At 40.0% G+C, this 19655-nt stretch overlaps 2 protein-coding genes across 2 annotated transcripts; both read left to right on the top strand.

The window, feature by feature from the left end:
- The first annotated feature begins 8244 nt into the window (after window positions 1–8244).
- Window positions 8245–11812, top strand: LOC144655114 (uncharacterized). The gene is made up of 4 exons (XM_078515331.1): window positions 8245–8256; window positions 10057–10148; window positions 11274–11439; window positions 11564–11812. The coding sequence occupies exons 1-4, from the start codon at window positions 8245–8247 to the stop codon at window positions 11810–11812; spliced, it is 519 nt and encodes a 172-aa protein (XP_078371457.1).
- Window positions 11813–12123: 311 nt separating this feature from the next.
- On the top strand, window positions 12124–13272 carry LOC144653155 (uncharacterized). Its single transcript, XM_078513083.1, has 3 exons — window positions 12124–12432; window positions 12557–12670; window positions 13187–13272. The coding sequence occupies exons 1-3, from the start codon at window positions 12195–12197 to the stop codon at window positions 13270–13272; spliced, it is 438 nt and encodes a 145-aa protein (XP_078369209.1). The 5' UTR covers window positions 12124–12194.
- Window positions 13273–19655: the final 6383 nt, after the last annotated feature.

Raw genomic sequence — 19655 nt, 5'->3', positions numbered from 1 at the left:
AATCTCTAATCTATCAAATGAACCTTAGCTATGATGTATTTTTACAATTACTTCATATACTAAAGAAAAAGTTCATAAAAACAAACTGACATTAATTTGTTTTGTCTGAAACAATACAGAACCTGCAGTTTACGTCTTTTGGAGCATATGCAAAATTCTAATTTTTACTTTTGCAGTCATGGCACGTTAAGTCAAACATTCTAAAATCGAAACATGATTCAAAATCTCACGAAACCAGTATATATTAAACAGAATAAACTACACAAATTACAAACTGAACATTCTCACCAAAAAAATGAAAAGCATTTATTCGGTAAAAAGTGTCAGCTGCTTACGTTTTGACAACTGGGCCCTTCTTTATCAGAACGTCCTCTTTAAAATCGAGCGTCTCAGTCATATTCAATAATATCCAAAAGAGGTCTCCTTTGGTCCGTGCGCCGTTGAGGGCTCCGAAGCTGACGCAAGCATCCAGTGATTTGCCTGATCAGAAACACCAGCAACCTGGCCAGCTGAGACAGAATCGCAAAGATGACCAAACCAGACACTAACACTGGGACAAAAGCAAGGGCGCACACCTCAAACCATTCCAGAGCGTCCAAATAAGATCGGTAAGGCCCATCGATAGTGACACCAAATGACATCAGGGTAGCTTTTGTCAGATTGATGAGGGCAATCATAGTTAAAGCGGTAAGGGACAATGTTTCAGCTTTGTTAGCCAGTGGTTCTCGAAATGGTTTCTTCAAAACGTGATGAATGGTCATCAGTAAACATGCTGCAGCCATGGAAACCATACGTAACAGCGAACTTCTTATGAACGAATGGCACGCGAGAAGAATAAATCTTCGACCGATCAAAACGCTCTCCCAGTAAAGCGTTCCTTTGTCTTCATTGTTTGGCGGACGGAAAGGACCACAAAGTACTTCCAAGACATCCTTGTTCTCAACTTGCGCTCTGGTGGAATTTTGCCCTGTTTGTTTCTTCGTTTTCTTAACAAACCAGTGGATGAGAAATGGCAATGGAAGCATGCAAGCAGCGAGGAACTCACTCGCAGTGATAGACGCACTGTAAAGCTTGGAGGACCCGCAGTAGAGAACAATAATAAAGGGAACCACGAACACTGCAATATAGGCCAAAAGAAAATACTGCCACCATTGCATACATGGAACATTTGCATCGATGAAGAGCCTCTTTGTAGATCCGATCGAGACGCAGTGCATTACTTTCAGGGACGTTTCTGCCAACCTTTCGTAACCTAGTAGCAACACTTCCATGACAACGGCCATGTAATGGATAAGGGCTGGTGTTTCTTTTCGCCTTAGCGTGTTGAAGATACAGTGGATGCAATAGATGAGTACAATGTCAGTCATTGTTATGAAAACTGTACCGGAAAGGACCAACTACTTAGTCACTGCTGTCACCCCTACGAAGGGGCAACTCATTCCGTTGTTTATAGCTCGAACTTGAAAATTAAAAGCGGCAATCACTGGATAAAGAAATGACATTTTGTTTAGAAGCTTTTCCGTGGGACCGATTATGAGTAGCACTGCAGCTTGATAGAAATAGAATGTGATCTTGATGAAGCCGGTGCCTCCGCCCGATTGTTGATGGATGGAACCCAAGTCTTCGTTTCCAGGGTTTTCTTCTTTTCTTCTAAACCATAATATCTGGTTTGCAAGAAAACCTAAGATCGGAGGTTTTATAAGCATGAAGAGAGCTAGTCCAGTTGTCAACGAAATCGTCAAAATCCAAAAGTAATAGTAACCGCATTCCTCATTCTTATGGCATTCAGCTGAAAAGAGGGTTTCACTGTATCCTTGAGTGCATTTACCACACAGAGTGCCTGTTCTGTTTCCCTGACAGCTGTTGTATCCTTCTGAGTCTGTTGATGGTGTTTTACAGTAATGTTCCGGACAAGACATGAATTTAAGTGATGGCTGATGGCTTGATGTGAGATAACCCCAAAAGTTTCTCTTGGCAGCTATGTTCCTTTCAATGCAATTGGCACCGAACGGACATTGTAGACACTCGACTGTGTTGTTTACAATTAAACCACGTGAAACTCCTTTTCGCATACTGTAAAACCCCGGAGAACAAAATTGGCAAGAGTACTTCAAAACGGTGATATTTAATCTGCAAAAGATGTTGTTTTGCTCTGTATACACAAAATGTGTCATATTGTCCAATAAAAGCTGGCTTCCGATAGGACATTTGATGCTCGAATTATCATCCATGTGTACGTAACCTCCGTTGGAAATGTCTAGTACGGGATAGGGATTCTTTTCAGCAGCAAATGATACCATAGTTGTATTTTGAAGATTTATAGGTCCCTCACTTTCTGACTGCAAGAACGTCGATTTTTGAAACGTAATGCCGTTTCTTGTTGTATTTACTTTTGTTGAAGAGAATATGCAGTCTTTGAAATCAACTTGGCCAGTTCCATATGCTGAATGAACATGTCCTGAATGCTCAGCAGCGAAATTATTTCGGAACCTGCATCTTTTAAAAGTTGTGTAGCCATTACATATGTACACAGCACCAGTGATTAATCCTCCATTGCCCTCAAATAAGGTATCTTCAAATGTCACGTGAGTCTGATAATGCCAAAGAGGATGAACGTCTTTCTCTGTTTCCTCATTGACACATCCTGGACTTAGCTGTGTATCAGAACTTGAGATGACCGATACAGCGCCAGACGACATTTTGTAAACGCTAAACATGCTGATATCAATCCATTGGAATCGATCGAAACATGAACCATTAATAAAAGACGATCTTTTTATGCGTAACGTTTTGTTACCTCGAAATAGCAAACCAACAATGTTGCATGGTTTCGAGTCAAATGTTACGTTATCCAGCTCGATAATGGCTTTCGAAAAACTCAGTATTTTCAAAGGTTCTATATAGATTAAAAATCCAAATGGGTTGGTTACAGCCTGTCCCTTAGTGAATTTGAAAATGGTGTTCTTAATTGTTAATTCCACTTGAGTTGGATCGGGTGATGTTGCCACCATATCACGGACATTATCAAGGAAGGTGCAGTTATAGATTGACACGTTCAAAGGGTAGGCTTCAGAATATGCATTTGGCAACAAATCCTTTATCATGAGTCCGTAATAGTGTGAAGTTAATACAATGTTTTTAAGACTGATGTGAAATTGCGAAGATGCAAATATGGCACAAGACTCATTGCCACTTTTGCGTTGACTAGATACAACACTGTCTACAATCGTTAACGTGCCCAGTTGTCGACTGTAGGAGATTACACCAACAACGGCTATTTTCGCGTTGTTGCGAGCAAACGTGCAGCCAGATATTGTCACATCCGTGTTGTCACCTGTGGTGATTACTGTCAGAGCACTTCTTATGGATTTGATGTTGTTTTCCCAGGAAGAGTCATTGATGATCACTTTGCCATTAAATAACTTGAGGATGATACCGTCGCACAGACCGTGAAATCCAAAGCAATCACGCACTTTGATTTCTCTGAAATTTGCAATCAACTTGTTTGTTACTGTTGCCTTTTCCTTTATTCGTGGCTTTTGATGAACCAAAATTGCACATCCAAAACCAGCGGCACATTCAGTGAAATTAACATTTGTGATATTTAGACTCAATTTTCCAATCTCACTATTAGCATACAAAGCCCCACCGCCTTTAGCTGTATTCCTGCGAAACCTGCTGTGCAATATGGCTACAGACCCACCTAAGGTCGAGGAAAAAAACATGGCTCCCCCATTTTCCTTTGTAAGACGCTGCCCGACGAATGAGGAGTTCTGAATTTCTACTTGGGCTTCTTCAGACTTAATTTTTATACATCGTAATAAATGGTTGTGAGAACATCTGATGTTGCTGAACTCAACACGTGCTTTCTCTGTGTCAGAATTGTACAAACTGTTCACCACGTGACGCCCTTTACTACCAGCCTTTGCCTTAACAAAGTCGGAGATGGTATTGTTGAACAGCCTAACGTCATTATATACCTCGCTGGTTTCGGCTGATGGCAGATCAAGATTAATAAAATGGCCATAGTTCCTGACGGATATGATGTTAGAGCAAGATATTTTGACATGTATGCTGGACGGTAGCGTGGTTTCTGATTGGATTGTTACTACACCCCTTGCAATTCGCCGATCGTAAATTCCATTTTCCGAAAACTTTGTCTCGCTCATATTTATGGCTAGAAACTGATCTTTGACTAAACCATCACTTTGCAACGTGATCTCCACACAAGTAGCGTTGTTCTTAAAGAAGGAAGTCTGCTGAATATTTAAGTGCATTTTGGCGATGTTTCTTATAAAAATGCTAACAGCAGTGGCCGCGTCTTCAAAAGAACAGTTTGTAATCGTTAGACTGTCACAATCGTGGAACATAAGTGGCGTTTGGCGGAAAGCAATTCCAGATAAAGTTATGTTCAGTACCTGAGTAGTCGACCACTTGATAAAATGAAATCCATCAAAACATGATATTAGTGGCGTAGCTTTCCAACCCTCTATTTCCAATCTTTTCTGAACAAGAATTGCCGGTTGTCGTCCGTGCGTCATGCCAAGGTGACAGTCATAAGGATTTTCCTCGGTCCCAGTGCCATCAAGATAAATGTGTCCGCCCCAGTCCACTTGATGAACTGCTTTAGTGATAGACCTGCATGGATGACTGACTGTACCACAGCTTTCGGAATCGTGTCCACTCAGGGAAACATAGACATCAGTAAATCCACTGTATTGAGCAGCTAAAAGAAATATAATACGGTATAGTTTAATTAACTACGCTTTTTGTATGATCAGTACATTTCATCAAACTACCGTATTTACTCGAATAACCACCACAGCGCTTATTAAATTTTACGCGCCTCATGTGCGGCGCTTATTTGACGGCGGCGCTTATTTAAAATTTGGACGCCACAGAAAACTAATATTTTGCAGTTATCTAAAATAGCGTCTCTTGAGTGTCAGTATTCGTCTCTTGCTGAAGAGAGAAGTGGCGCTAGTTGTCCTGGCAAAGTTCGCGGCTTTCAGAACATTTACAGAACTACGTATTGTAAGAATGTTGGATAGAAAACAAATGGGCGAGCGGTAAAACAATCACTTTGAACTACAAAACATCGCTTTTGATGGAAAGAAATGTCCAAATATGTTTTATAGTTGCTTTGTAGTGCTGTTTTTAGTTTAAGCGCCGTATCGGGACTGCGGCGCTTGTTAACTTTTTTGTCTCAGGTGCGGCGCTTATTCGGGGGCGGCGCTTATTCGAGTAAATACGGCATTCAGTAATTATAAAAGTCATGAACGTGTGAATGTGCATTGCAACACTTAATCAAAGAAGTGGCTGGCGAAAGAAATGAAATTGTGCAAACTGTTTCCACTTCCTTAGTATCAAGATATATCGAGGACAAAGTAATTTTCCATTTCTGTGACATGTATAAGTTACGTGCGGCCAATACTGCTTAGTTCATATTGTAATTTGATTAATGCGTAATCCTACACGAACCAACAGGTTGTCCCGCAAGCAATGCTTAAACATTACAGAATTCATCCTTAATTGACACGAAAACCAATAATAATAATTTACGATATGTAAGATTTCTTAAGGAATGTAAAGATTGAATGAATATTTTTATGCCATTTCCCGAGTTTGTTTTATTCCAATACTTTATTTTTTTGAAGACGGCTCGGATTCATCTCCTACAGCTTTCCTTTTGTCAATCTCACATTTTAATTATTCGTTCCCGCATCGAAAAATTTAAAGGAACTCATTTTCTCGTTTTTCGTTTCGAACATGGGGACTAAACAACATAAAGGCCAAATTGTTTTTGTTTTGGTGTCGTGCATTTCCCATCATACAGTTCCCACTCACACGAAAATATTGCGGTCTCGTGATTACATTTACTGAAATTAAAAAGCAGAGACCGATACAACGTAGAATGATGAAATTAGTTATGTAGTATATTGCGGCTGGCCAAACGAGCCTTCTTCAGGAACAATGGAGTTTACATTGGCTGTGTTTAAATTTATATGGTGATAAAACTGAATACAGGAAATATGTAAACAGTGTAAAATAAAAATTTTAAAATCTGCTTAGCTTAAAAATGGCAACAAAATAGTACAAGTAGAAAAACTAATATGTTTCTTCGCGTATGTTAAGACCATCGGGATCAAGTGATCACTTGATCCCGATGGCCATTTTGGCCAGCCGAAATATAGTACATAACTAATTCCATCATTCTACGTTGTATCGGTCTCTGCCTTTTAATTTCAGTTTTCTATATGTCAAACCGATTAGATCACTATTGATCAAACGTATACCTGTAGAAGACGTAGACGGTTGCTTGCTTGAACATTGAATTACATTTACGTCGTTTTTGGTGCTTTATTAAAATGATTTCCTTCCTTCCTGGTTCTGAAAACTGAATGTTGCCGTGGTCTAATAATTCTCTTAAAATAAAATGTAATGGATGAGTCCTTCGTGTAATTGCGGGAAATAATCAAAAAGCTCTTCGAGCCACGACTGAATTTTTTTCACCAAGTTTTACGGTCGGTTTTCATACCTTGAATATATACGAGCAGCAGGTGATTCAAACATTTCTTTGATGCAACTAAATAATCAGAAACGTAGAAACGTGCATGACAATTGCAGAAAATCATCGGTTTAATAGAACCCACGATGTCTATTACATTGATATAGGATGTATTCGTCGCGCATGAATGAGTCTGTCGGATTAGCTCACTAGAGTGGTTGTCAGGATGTAGCACGAGGTGTTGTGATTTCAAATCCCGAGGGGTCAGGGTTTTTCTTTTTCATTTTTTTTTTTTTACCCCGTGGCACTAAAATGGTTTGTTTATTATATCGCTTCGTAGGTATGCATTAGAGAATAAAAGCATTTACATGTAAGCCGTAAAGTGATTACGGTGTAAATAAATATATCAAGACATAATTATAGACTGATTCAGGTAAAAATGTACTTTTGCTGTTAGATCTGAAAAGCTTTTTTTTCCTTGCGAAAAAGCAGCCACGCACTCGATTTCAGCCAACCCTCTGGTTTCTAGATAGATAAATCGTCGAGGAAGCGTAGGTGAAATCCAATTCAATTTTCGAATGCTTGTTCATGAACGACGCTAGCTCTACAGACACAAAAAGTATCGATCGATTTATGGCTCTCAATGTCCACTTTTTTGGCTGTCGATTACTTTCTACACGTAATTGTCAGCCACGTACTTTTTGTTCTTTAAAGCCCTTCAAATTTAAACGGTTGCCTTGCTACACTCTTTCTACTATTATATCCGCTGGTCAGCAGAGTTGCAAAAATTGTTTACAGCTGATGGACCAACCAACCAACCATGTGAGTGTGACTGGGCTAGCTACTATACTTTCTGACTAAAAAATTCAGTCGTAAAAAATCAGTACAGTGGAACCTCTATATAACGAAGAGTCAAGGCACTGGCCAAAAGCATTCGCTACATCGAGGTTTCCTTATATCGGGGTTCTTTCGCGTATATTTTACTATTATGGAAATGGTAAAAATTATTGTGCTCAGACAGGACCCCCCACTCTGCAAAAAGACAGGTGGTCTCTTTATGCCCTCCCTCCTCATTTTCCAACCTTAAAAGGTGACCATGATGTCTTGTTTGTATAGCCCCCACTCTCAACTCAAATTTTGCCCGTTTGGCTAATCACACAGATGGTATGTTGCGTAGCCCCACCCCTACACACGGTGGGTCCTTGTCGAGGACACTTCTTATGACTGCTTCCCTAAAAAGGACAAGGAAAACCATTCGCTATACCGAGCACTTTGTTATGTAGAGGTTCGTTAAATCGAGAATCCACTTTACAAGAAAGGAAATTTACGTGTTGAAAATTTAACTAATCCCTAAATGAGACGAGAAAGGCTCATCAATGACATTTCTCTTGTCAACTTTCGACTGATTACAGTCGAATATATTCTCGTTGAAATTACAGGAAATCTGATCATTTGATCAGATAACTTTGTTCTGTAACATAATAAGTTTACAAAGTGCCAGTTTGCTTCTGGTAATTACCTGATTTCTTGCTTGAGAGTAAAAAGAAGATCCAAACGGCCATAAAAATCCGCAAATACGCCATTGAAAATCACTTCCCAAGTGACGCCGAAAACCGAACTCGTTTTTCTTCCTTTTGAAGTTGTACTACATTTTCTACTCCCGCTGATGTGAATGCAGGAACACTTTTGAATGTGTCGAGTTTAACATGTTCAGAAACCGAAATATCTTTGAAAGCATGGAAAGCGAAGTATGTAGTCGTTTCCGCTAAGCCAACCCAGCTAAGTTTCCAATTATATTCCGTTCTCGTTTTTGAAAGTTTAAAGGTTGACACGTATATGCGTCATTAAACATCATATTTTAATTTATTTCGTGTTCTTCTGGTTTCGAGAGATTAGTTTAGGACTTGGTCTCCCTTCCTTTCATAATAACCAATTAATTTAAAAGCTGGGCGCCTCCCAGGGCTTTGGTCAGAGTAAGGAATATCTTTACTGTTACTACTATTAACAGGAACCCTTTAGGGAAAGCTCTAGTGAACAGCTGATTCTTTTATCGGAACAGGACGGAAAATGCAAGCGTGCTTAATAAACCAAAAAGAAAAAGAATCTGTTCTGAATTCTAGCTAGCGATTTTTAGTGTGCCCTGGCCAAGCTAGGAACGGAAAAAGACCGCAAAGCAAACAGGCATATTTGAAATCAATCCGGGGAGAATTAGAATGCTCTGACGAAGGGTTAATGTTCTCAAGCTAGCTTTCAAATTTCGTTGTAAGGCCATTACTTAACCTTTATCAACTTCACGTTAGTAAGGGCCTCCCTCCTCCGCGGAGGCCTCTTTCGTGTTTCGTACGGGCTGGGAAATGGGGACAGGTGAAAAGTAAGCGCGCGCAGCCTGGAGAGAATCGAAACGAAAGAGCGCGGGGGACACTAGGAAGGGAAAAGGAAAAACAAAAAATCAGTATTTTCAAAGGTTCTATTTAGATTTAATATCCAAATGGGTTGGTTACAGCCTGTCTGTTGGCGAATTTGGAAAAGGTGTTCTTAATTGTTAATTCCACCTGAGTTGGATCGGGTGATGTTGCCACCATATCACGAAAATTATCGAGGAAGGTGCAGTTATAAATTGACACGTTTAAAGGGTAGGGCTTCAGAATATGTATCTGGCAACAAACCTACTATAATGAGTTCCCCTGCGAAACCTGCTGTTGAATATGGCTACAGACCCGAGCACTGTCGAGTTAAAAAACATCGCTCCCCCTCTTTCGTTTGAAAGTTGCTGTCCAAAAAACGACGAGTTGTTAATTTTTCACTTGGGCTTCCTGAGAATGAATCTTTATATATCGCAATAAGTGGTTGTGAGAACATGTTAAGTTCGGCGTAAATAGTCGCGGGGTTTCATCTCTCTTGACGCTCATTTCGGCAATTCACAGTTCTTGTCAATTTTGAATCAAGTATAGACAAAACTCTGCACAGCTCAATTCCTTCGCAGCCTGAAGGCGTAATTTCTCGAATTTACTGTCCGGCTCCGCGGACCAAATGTAGCGGGGCGACGATTTAACACAATGGTTGGTTCGTTAACTCAACAGAAACTTTACTCAAACACTCAAGATTTTCATTTTACAACAGCCACGACACAGCTCGATAGAAAATCCTCACATCTCCACAGGCGCACGTGGCCCATAGCAACGTGACGTAATTTACATTGACAACGGAAGTTCAGGAAGCGGGAGGCACACAAATTGAGATAAACTTGAAAGCGGGCCGACGTTTTTCAAGTTTTCCGAACGCAATCCATTTGTAATCTTCTCGAATTCCGTTATTATGATATTTCAGTTAATTCTATGACCGGTTGGACAGTGCCGAAATTACCTAAAATTTCGTGACATAACCCCTTTAATATTATAATTTACAAGCTGGCTGCGAGGTTTCTGACCGCTGACAGTTGGCAGAAGAGGAAGCCTCGAGTCAACTATCAAAGTCTAAGATGGATACCCACTGACATGCTAGCTGGGGAACTTTTACATAATAACCATATTTCTTGACTTGTTTCCAAGGAACTAGAGCGAACTTCAAAGACTGCTCTTTCTATCAGACCAGAAGCTGCATCGTTGGTTGAGCTTTTGACAAAAATAAATACTGGATTTAGGTAAGTGTCGCACACGTGTTTGTTCTGAAACCAGAATTTTTAGTTTCGGTAATACACTGCCGAATGCAATAGTGTACCGTTGCTTGTGTCGTCACGCAACGCTTCTCTTCACACAATCCTCTTAGAAGGGTGCCAAAAATAGTCACATCACCATAATGTAAATAGATTATAGAGGTGACCGTTACGGATTAGTTTTTCTCCTGTCTTGAATTACAGCAGGGATCCATATTCGTTTTTTCTCCAAGTCGTCAGCCGGTCAAGTATGCAAGATGACATACTTGCCCTGGCAAAATTTTACTTGCCCGTTCAAAAGTGAAGAATGGCGACCGTACAACAAGTAAATAAAAAGTTGACTTTTTTGCTATTGTCACATGTATGTAACACTGTGTATACATGAAATCTACAAGACAACGAATCTGTTATAATAAAGTTTAATTCACAAGTATTTGTTAATGAGACTCTTTACTTGTCTACCTTGGTTGCCGGCTTAAGCTTACAAATTTCACAAAACATCGCGCCCCCAAGCGGCTTGTGATGTTGGCGGAAGCGTATGATGCAGGCACAAATGAAAGCCAGGGCCTGTTCGACTGCCACCACAAAAGAAAAGAACGCTTCTGCTCTTCTTATTCATATTTGGTTTGTTTTTCTGAAGTGATACCATTACTTTTTTTCTTTGCTGGCGGTGCCATACCAAGATAACGGCAAATTTTGATCAAAACATCAGCTGATGCGATCGCCTCGGACGCCTCGTGTTTTCGCGGATGCAGCTGCAGTACAAAAATATCAGCGGTTGACAGCTTGAAAATTGAGCCTGCAATGATTTCATTGATGGAAAATACCGCATCGGCCAAGATGGCGGCCAAAATTATGATTTTATCACGACAGAAAGTTGCAAATTATTCTCTGTTTTCGAAAAGTTATGAATGGATGACAAGTGGTCAGAACGCAAGTAACTCATAAGAAAACTTAATAATTGTTTTTTTTTTCATTAAGTCAAATTCAAGTCGTCCAGCGGACGAGTTTATGTAATCTTTTGGTCGTCCATACGATTTTTTAGTCGTCTCGGACGACCGGACGACTGGGTATATGGATCCCTGATTACATGTATTAGCTTGTTGCTTGTAGATGGCCTCCGCTCAACACTCAATCGAATAACAACGGTGTTCTGGTGCCTCAGAAGAGCGCTCTTCCTCAACCTTTACAAACGCTTCTCCTTCCGTCCCAAAGCTTACAGTCTGAAGTGACGGAGATGGGGGCTGGGCAGCTAACACAAAGTGGACAGTCCTGGGAGGTAAGAGCAGAGGTCCATTACTAAGGTAGTTTTCCCTTTCTGTTGTTACTATGCGGTAGTTGCAATGAGTTTCAACGTCTACAGCCAGTCGTAGCGTTTTTATTTGCGTTTTTTTATTCTACAGCCAATTGAAATCTCTTTGAGAAAGAACGACGAAGTTACAGAGGACCTAAAGACGTTACTACATGAAGTTCGAAGCCTGATCACAAGCTTCCAAGCGCATGTCTCTCAAACTGCGACGCCAGCCAAGTCACCGAGTACTGCGTTTGCGCCACAAGGTCTTCCTGCTGAGCGAGCACTGTTAGATGATGGTCCAGTTCACCCAGATGATCCGGACACGAAAAGAAAACTGTCAGAGAAACGTTGCTCGTGAGGTCGACCCCGGCAAGGGACATTCTGGTGTCGATGAGTAATGATGAAAGACAAATCGACACAAAACATCGCAAAGCAGCCCAAAAGGAGTTCATATCGCGCCCAAAACCTGTTTTTTTTTCTAGTGAATATAAACATGAATATGACAGAGACGAGGTTTCATCGGTGACAACCGATTTGAACTCGAGACTCAGCACCAGTTATGAACTAGACAACGTTGGAGATAATAAAGAATAAAGATAGTGTTGCCAGCAGCGACGTGCCCAGTGAATAGTTACAATCATTTGATAGGCGTCACTCTCCACTATCAATCAGATGTCACGTCGCTGTTAATCGACCAGTCAACGTCCACTGCAGACACTGCCATCCCACTGATCATATAAATGCTGCTCGCACTTGGAAGCCAGCTTCAAGTGCGTCCTCGGTGCCTTAGTAGTCAGCCGAGTTCAAGTAAAATGTCTGACAGAGCGCCGATACCACGAAAACACTCGCGCCCTGTTCCCCGCAACCCGAAAATCAATAAACGAGATGGTGATGCGGATTCTGCGCGAGTTTCACACGTGTACAGGAAACAGGAAGAGCTGACATCAAAGCAATTAAGTCAAAGAGCCTTTGCAACCGGTAATGGACTGTTGATTGTTTCGGATTACTTTTCTAGTAAAAATAAAAATAAAAATATCCATTTTTGTCTTTCTCTATTTTATTACGCGTAAACTTTAACTTGACAATGAACTTTTTGTTGTAGCTACGGCACCCATGAAGAAAACTTCGTCAGCAAGCGAACCTGTTTATAGACGTGCCGAGATGATTTTGCAATCCCTAGCACAAACTGGACAGCAACTAACCAAGAAAAACAGAGGTAACGATAACAACGCCGAGCATTATACAAAGGGGAATGTTATTATTATTATTTTTTGCAAGAGATCGTGTGCTGATTTCTGTTCAGAATGCTTACACAAACATGGAAAGACGTACTTTTTTAATATCACTTTCTATCAAATGGCGGTGTAGGTTAAGGCCCAAGACTAGTCCTTCATGTTTCTTCACGTCACTTCACTTGTCCCCTGGCGCCAAGTTGGCGCATAGGGCCTCTCCTTCATGTTTCGCAGACGTAAAATTTGATTGTTCAACTTGAAAGTCAACAAAATCTGAATCTTTGTTGGTAAACATTCTGCCAACAATACAGCTTTTTGTGCCCGGGTCTTTCGAGAAACGCACTCCAAAGAGTAGTAAATCTTATTTGTGTAGCCTCCTGTTTCTCTAAATTTTTTTATTAGAAAAAGAGATGTTGCCCCCAATTGTTATAATGCTACGTTTTACCCCTTCAATGCAGCGATCAGTGTTAACAGTTCATATTTTTGTTTTCGCTCTTCAGAAATAGAACACTTGTTAAAAGAACAAGACAGACGGATCAAAAAGTGCCGGAAAAATGAGGACAACATACATGCTTTGTTGACGTAAATGCTGCACATGAGCGTTTGTTGGCCGCTGTTTTATCATTTAGTCTCTGTTCTTTCTTTTAAACGAGAACAACAAACAAATCATGTCTTGCTGTCAATACACTGTGCCGTCGAAAAAAAAAACACGGAGCTTGCCATATTATCTTTCATATTCTGCTTTGACTTTTTATCGCATTTTTATTTAAAAATTGTATAAAGTCTCTTCAACAAAGTGGAATAAAGCACTGATTATCATTATCTTCGGAAAATGTCTTTGTTGTCATTAATCCTTTCTTCCCTCCCTTTGTTCCTTTCTTCCTTCCTTCTCTCGGCACCTCCATTTAAGGTGCCTTAATGAATAAGTATCTTGATCAGTCACTTCTTGGTAAGTGTAATAAATCATCAAATTAACAAACGATGCCTGCCACTTTCAGTAAATATCGTTCTTTTTTCTTAGCTGGTTGACCATCCTTGCATTGTTTTATGTACGTAAGGTTATTTACTCTCCAACTTAAACTTTGTTTATAGATACTCATTTACGATTACATGTTAATTTCAGCTATTACAATATACAGATTCTCTTTGTCTTGTAAACACCCTACAGTGGAAATATTAAATGACTCTCCACAGCTAAATCTAAGCTAGTGTTTTAACAATTATTTCGTATATTGTTGACACTCGGTGAAGAGAAATTTGTTAAATCAAACTGAGATTTCGCTATAGATATAGAACCTACAGTTTACACCTTTCGGATGCATATATGTGCAAAAGGTTAATTTTTAATTTGCAGTCATGGCACGTAGGAATCAAACATTCTGAAAGCAAAGCATGATTTAAAATCTCACGAAACCAGAATGTACTATAAACAAAATAAGACAAATTACAAACGTCGTAACAGAACATTCTTACCAAAAAATGTAAAGTCACATTTTGTCAGCTGTTTAAGTTTTTGTGACAACTCTGCGTGAGAATGGCCACACAAAGACCCTTTTAATACCGGAACGTCCTCTTTAATATCGAGCATCACTTTTATATTCAGTGATCCAAAAGAGGTCTTCGTTGGTCCGTTAGCCATTGACGCGAACATCCAATGATTTGCTTGATCAGAAACACCAGCAACCTAACCAGCTGAGACAGAATCGCAAAGATGACCAAACCAGAAACTAACGCTGGGACAAAAGATAGGGCGCACACCTCAAACCATTCTAGCGTGTCCAGATAAGTTTGGTAAGGCCCGTCAATAGTGACACCAAATGACATCAGGGTCGCTTTCGTCAGATTGATTTGGGAAATCATAGTTAAAGCAGTAAGAGACAATGTTTCAGCTTTGTTAGATAGTGGTTCTCGAAATGGTTTCTTCAAAACGTGATGAATGGTCATCAGTAAACATGCTGCAGCCATGGAAACCATACGTAACATCGAACTTCTTATGAACGAATGGCACGCGAGAAGAATAAATCTTCGACCGATTAAAACGCTCTCCCAGTAAAGCGTTCCTTTATCTTCACTGTTTGGCGGACGGAAGGGACCATGAAGTACTTCCAAGAAATCTTTGTTCACAGACTGAGCTCCAGTGGAATTTTGCCCTGTTTGTTTCTGCATTTTCTTAACAAACCAGTAGATGAGAAATGGCAATGGAAACATGCAAGCAGCGAGGAACTCACTTGCAGTAATGGACGCACTGTAAAGCTTGGAGGAGCCGCAGTAGAGAACAATGATTAAGGGAACCACGAACACTGCAATGTAGGCGAGAAGAACATACTGCCACCACTGCATACATGGAACATTTGCATCCATAAATAATCTCTTAGTCGATCCGATCGAGACGCAGTGCATAAGCTTCAGGGACGTTTCTGCCAACCTTTCGTAACCTAGTAGCAATACTTCCATGAAAACGGCCATGTAATGGATGAGGGCTGGTTTTTCTTTTCTCCTTAGCGCGTTGAAGACAGAATGGACGCAAAAGATGAGTACAATGTCAGTCATTGTCATAAAAACTGCACCGGATAGAACCAACTGCTTAGTCACCGCTGTCATCCCTGGAAAAGGGCAACCAATTCCATTGTTTATAGTTCGAACTTGGAAATTAAAAGCGGCAATAACTGTATAAATAAACGGTATTTTTTCAAGAAGGCTTTCTATGGAACCGACCATCAGTAGTTCGGCAGCTTGATAGAAATAGAATGTGATTTTGATGTAGCCACTGTCCGCGCTCGAGTGTTGATGAATGACACCCAAGTCTTGTTCTCCATGGTCGTCCTCTCTTCTCCTAAACCATAATATCTGGTTTACAAGAAAACCTAAGATCGGAGGTTTTATCAACAAGTAGAGAGCCAGACCTGTTGTTAACAAAATCGTCAAAATCCAAAACCAGTAGTTGTCGCATTTCTCATTTTTTCGGCATTCAGCTGAAAAGAGAGTTTCACTGTATCCTCGATTGCATTTCCCACAGAGAGTGCCCGTTCTGTTTCCCTGACAGCTGTTATATCCTTGTGTCCCTGATGTTGGATCTCTACAGTAATGTTCCGGACAAGCCATGAATCGCAATGATGGAGGATCGTTGGATGTGGGATAACCCCAAAAGTTTGGCTTAGCAGCTATGTTCCTTTCAATACAATTGGCACCGAATGGACATTGTAGACACTCAACTGTGTTGTTTACAATTAAACCACGTGAAACTCCTTTTCGCATACTGTAAAACCCGGGAGAACAAAATTGGCAAGAGTACTTCAAGGCAGTGATATTTATTCTGCAAAAGCTGTTGTTTTGCTCTGTATATACAAAATGTGTCATGTTGTCCAATTCAAGCTGGCTTCCGATAGGACATTGGATGCTCGAATTATCATCCATGTATACGAAGCCTCCATTGTAAATCTCCAATACGGGATAGGGAGTCCTTTCATCAGCAAACGACAACATAGTTGTATTTTGAAGATTTATAGGTCCGCCACTTTCTGAATGCAAGAACGTGGATTTTTTAAACGTAATGCCGTTTCTTGTCATATTCTCTTTTGTTGAAGAGAATATACAGTCTTTAAAATCCACTTGGCCAGTTCCATACGCCGAATAAACATGTCCTGAATTCTCTGCAGCGAAATTATTTCGAAATCTACATCTTTCAAAAGTTGTATGGCCATTACATATGTATACAGCACCAGCGTTTATTCCTCCATTGCCCTCAAATAAGGTATCTTCAAATGTCACGTGGGTCTGATAATGCCAAAGAGGATGAACGTCTTTCTCTGTTTCCTCATTGACACACCCTGGACTAAGCTGTGTATCAGAACTTGAGATGAAAGATACAGCGCCAGACGACATTTTGTAAACGCTAAACATGCTAATGTTTTTCCAATGGAATGGAGAGAAACAGAACCCATTAATAAATGACGAGTTTCTTATGCGTAACGTTTTGTTACCTCGAAACAGCAAGGCAACAAGGTTGCATGGTTTCGAGTCAAATGTTACGTTATCCAGTTCGATAATGGCTTTCGAAAAACTTAGTTTTTTCAAAGGTTTTATATAGATAAATAATCCAAATGATTTGGGTGCAGATGGTCTGTTGGTGAGATTGAATATGGTGTTCTTAATTGTTAGTTCCATCTGACTTGGATCGGGTGATGTTACCACCATATCACGGAAATTGTCGAGGAAGGTGCAGTTGATAATCGACGCTTTCAAAGGGTGGGCTTCAGAATATGTATTTGGCAACAAGTCATGTATAAAGAGTCCGTAAAGATGTGAAGATAATACAGTGTTTCTCAAACTGATGTGAAATCGCGAAGATGCAAATATGGCACAAAGTTCATTGCCAAATTTGCCTTGGCCAGAAACAGAACTGTCTACAATCGTTAATGTCCCCGGTTGTCTACTGTAGGAGAAAACACCAACAACGAAACTTTTCACGATGTTGCGAACAAATGTGCAGCCAAAAATAGTTACATCTGTCTTACCACCCATGTTGACTACTGAAAGAGCATTTCTTATGGATTTGTTATTGTTTTCCCAGAACGAATCACTGATGATTACTTTGCCATTAAATAACATCAGTGTGATACCATCGCAAAGATAATGGAAACCAAAGCAGTCACGCACTCTGACATCTCTGAAGTTTGCAATTAACTTGTTTGTTCTTCTTGACTTATTCATTATTCCTGGCTTTTGGTCTTCAACCAAAACTGCACATCCTAAACCAGCGGCACATTCAGTGAAATTAACATTTGTAATGTTCAGACTCAAGGTTCCAATCTCACTTTGAGCATACAAAGCTCCACCAAATTTAGCTATGTTCCTGCGAAACCTGCTGTTGAAAATAGCTAAAGACCCGCGCACTGTTGAGTTAATAAACATCGCTCCCCCTCTTTCGTCTGGAAGTTGCTGTCCAATAAACGACGAGTTTTGAATTTCTACTTGGGCTTCCTCAGAATGAACTTTTATACATCGCAATAAACTGTTGTGAGAACATCTTAGGTTCCTGAACTCAACACACGTTTTCTTTGTATCAGAATTGTACAAACTGTTCACCACGTGACGCGGTTTTCTACCAGCCATTGCCTTAACCAAATTAGAAATGGTATTGTTGAACAACCTGACGTCATTATATACCTCGCTGGTTACGGCTGATGGCAGATCAAGATTAACGAAATGGCCATAGTTCTTCACAGATGTAACATTGGAACAAGATATTTGGACATGTATACTGGACGACATCTTGGTTTCTGATTGGATTGTTAGTACACCCCTTGCAGACCGCTTTTTGTGAATTCCATTTTCTGAAAACTTTGTCTCGTTGATATTTATGGCTAGAAACTGATCTTTGACTAAAGCACCACTTTTAAACGTGATCTCCACACATGAAGTGTTGTTCTTAAAGAAAGAAGACCGCTGAATGTTTAGGCACATTTTGGCGTTGATTCTTATGAGAATACTTAGAGCTATGGACGTGTCCTCAAAAGAACAGTTTTTAATCGTTAGAATGTCACAATCTTGAAAGATAAGTGGTGTTTGGCGGAAAGCAATACCAGATAAAGTAATGTTCAGTGGCAGAGTAGTCGACCTCTTTATAAAATGAAATCCATTAAAACATGAAATCAGAGGAGCGGCTTTCCAACCCTCTATTTCCAAATTTTTCTCAACAACAATTCTCGGCTGTTGCTCGTGCGTCATGCCAAGATGACAGACATAAGGATTTTGCTCGGTCCCAGTACCATCAAGGTGAATGTTTCCGCCCCGGTCCACTTGATGAACTGCTTTTGCGATAGACCTGCATGGATGACTGACTGTACCACAGCTCTCGGAATCGTGTCCACGCAGGGAAACATAGACATCAGTAAATCCATGGAAACGACCAACTAAAAGAAATGTAACACGGTATATATTAATTTACTACACTTTTTGTATGTTCAGTACATTTGATCTGATTTGATAAGGGAACGGCTCATGTCAAAATATTCAATAAAAGTCATGAACATGCAATGCCACACTTAATTAAAGAAGTGGCTGACAAAAGGGCGAAAGAAATAAAACTGTGCAAACTGTTTCCACTTCATTAGTATCAAGATCTATCGAGGGCGAAAGCAATGTTACTTTCTTGTCACATGTATTAGTCGCTTCAACTGGCCAATATTGCTTAGTTCATACCGTCATCTGATCTACGAGTATAATCCTCGACGAACCAACATACATACATACTTTATTAACATGTAAACCAAAAAAAAAATTGAAGTTATGTAAGATTTCTGAAGGCAGGTGAGGCCGGAATAAATATTCTTTATTCTATTCCCCGAGTTTGTTATATTCCAATACTTGAATTTTTTAAAGACGACGAGAATTCATCTCATGCAGCTTAACTTTAACTTGTCAATCTCACAATTGAATTATTCGTTCCCGCAAACAAAATTTTAAAAGAACTGACTTTCTCACTTTCCGTTTCGAACGTGGAGAATAAACAGCATGAATGCCAAACTGTTTTTCTTTTGTAGTCTGCACCTTCAAACTTACTTATTCTAACAACTAAACAGTCCTCAATTGCATTTTCCATCATACAGTCCCCACTCACACGAACATATTGCACTCTCTTAATTACATTTTCGTCGATTTTGGTCAGGATAAATTCTTTCGTTTATTTGATGATGTCCTTCCTTTCCAGTTCTGAAAACTGAAATTTGCCGTGGTCAAATAATTCTCTTGAAATAATATATTATGGATGATTCCTTGGTGTAATTGCGGGAAATAAAAAATCGCTACAGTGCATGTGGAACCTCGATAAAACGAAGGGACTGGCAAACAACGTTCGCTATATCGGAGTTTCCTTATATCGGGGTTGTTTCCCATATAGTTTACTTTTTCTAGGGCAAAGAATAACATTCGCTGTACCGAGGACTCCGTTATGTAGAGGTTCGTCAAATC

The sequence above is a fragment of the Oculina patagonica genome, chromosome 5, assembly GCF_052425735.1.
Source record: "Oculina patagonica isolate OP01 chromosome 5, crgOcupat, whole genome shotgun sequence".
NCBI lineage: Eukaryota > Metazoa > Cnidaria > Anthozoa > Scleractinia > Oculinidae > Oculina > Oculina patagonica.
Note: the sequence above shows the minus strand (reverse complement) of the source record. Positions and strands in the feature narration are given on the sequence as shown.

Excerpts from the sequence above, each read along its gene's own strand:
- LOC144655114 (XM_078515331.1), top strand. Across the intron at positions 10,149-11,273 it reads AAAATAAATACTGGATTTAG|ATGGCCTCCGCTCAACACTC; the intron begins GTAAGTGTCGCA and ends TGTTGCTTGTAG. Across the intron at positions 11,440-11,563 it reads AAAGTGGACAGTCCTGGGAG|CCAATTGAAATCTCTTTGAG; the intron begins GTAAGAGCAGAG and ends TTTATTCTACAG.
- LOC144653155 (XM_078513083.1), top strand. The coding sequence starts at position 12,195 with ATGCTGCTCGCACTTGGAAGCCAGCTTCAAGTGCGTCCTCGGTGCCTT. Across the intron at positions 12,433-12,556 it reads TCAAAGAGCCTTTGCAACCG|CTACGGCACCCATGAAGAAA; the intron begins GTAATGGACTGT and ends TTTTTGTTGTAG. Across the intron at positions 12,671-13,186 it reads ACTAACCAAGAAAAACAGAG|AAATAGAACACTTGTTAAAA; the intron begins GTAACGATAACA and ends TTCGCTCTTCAG.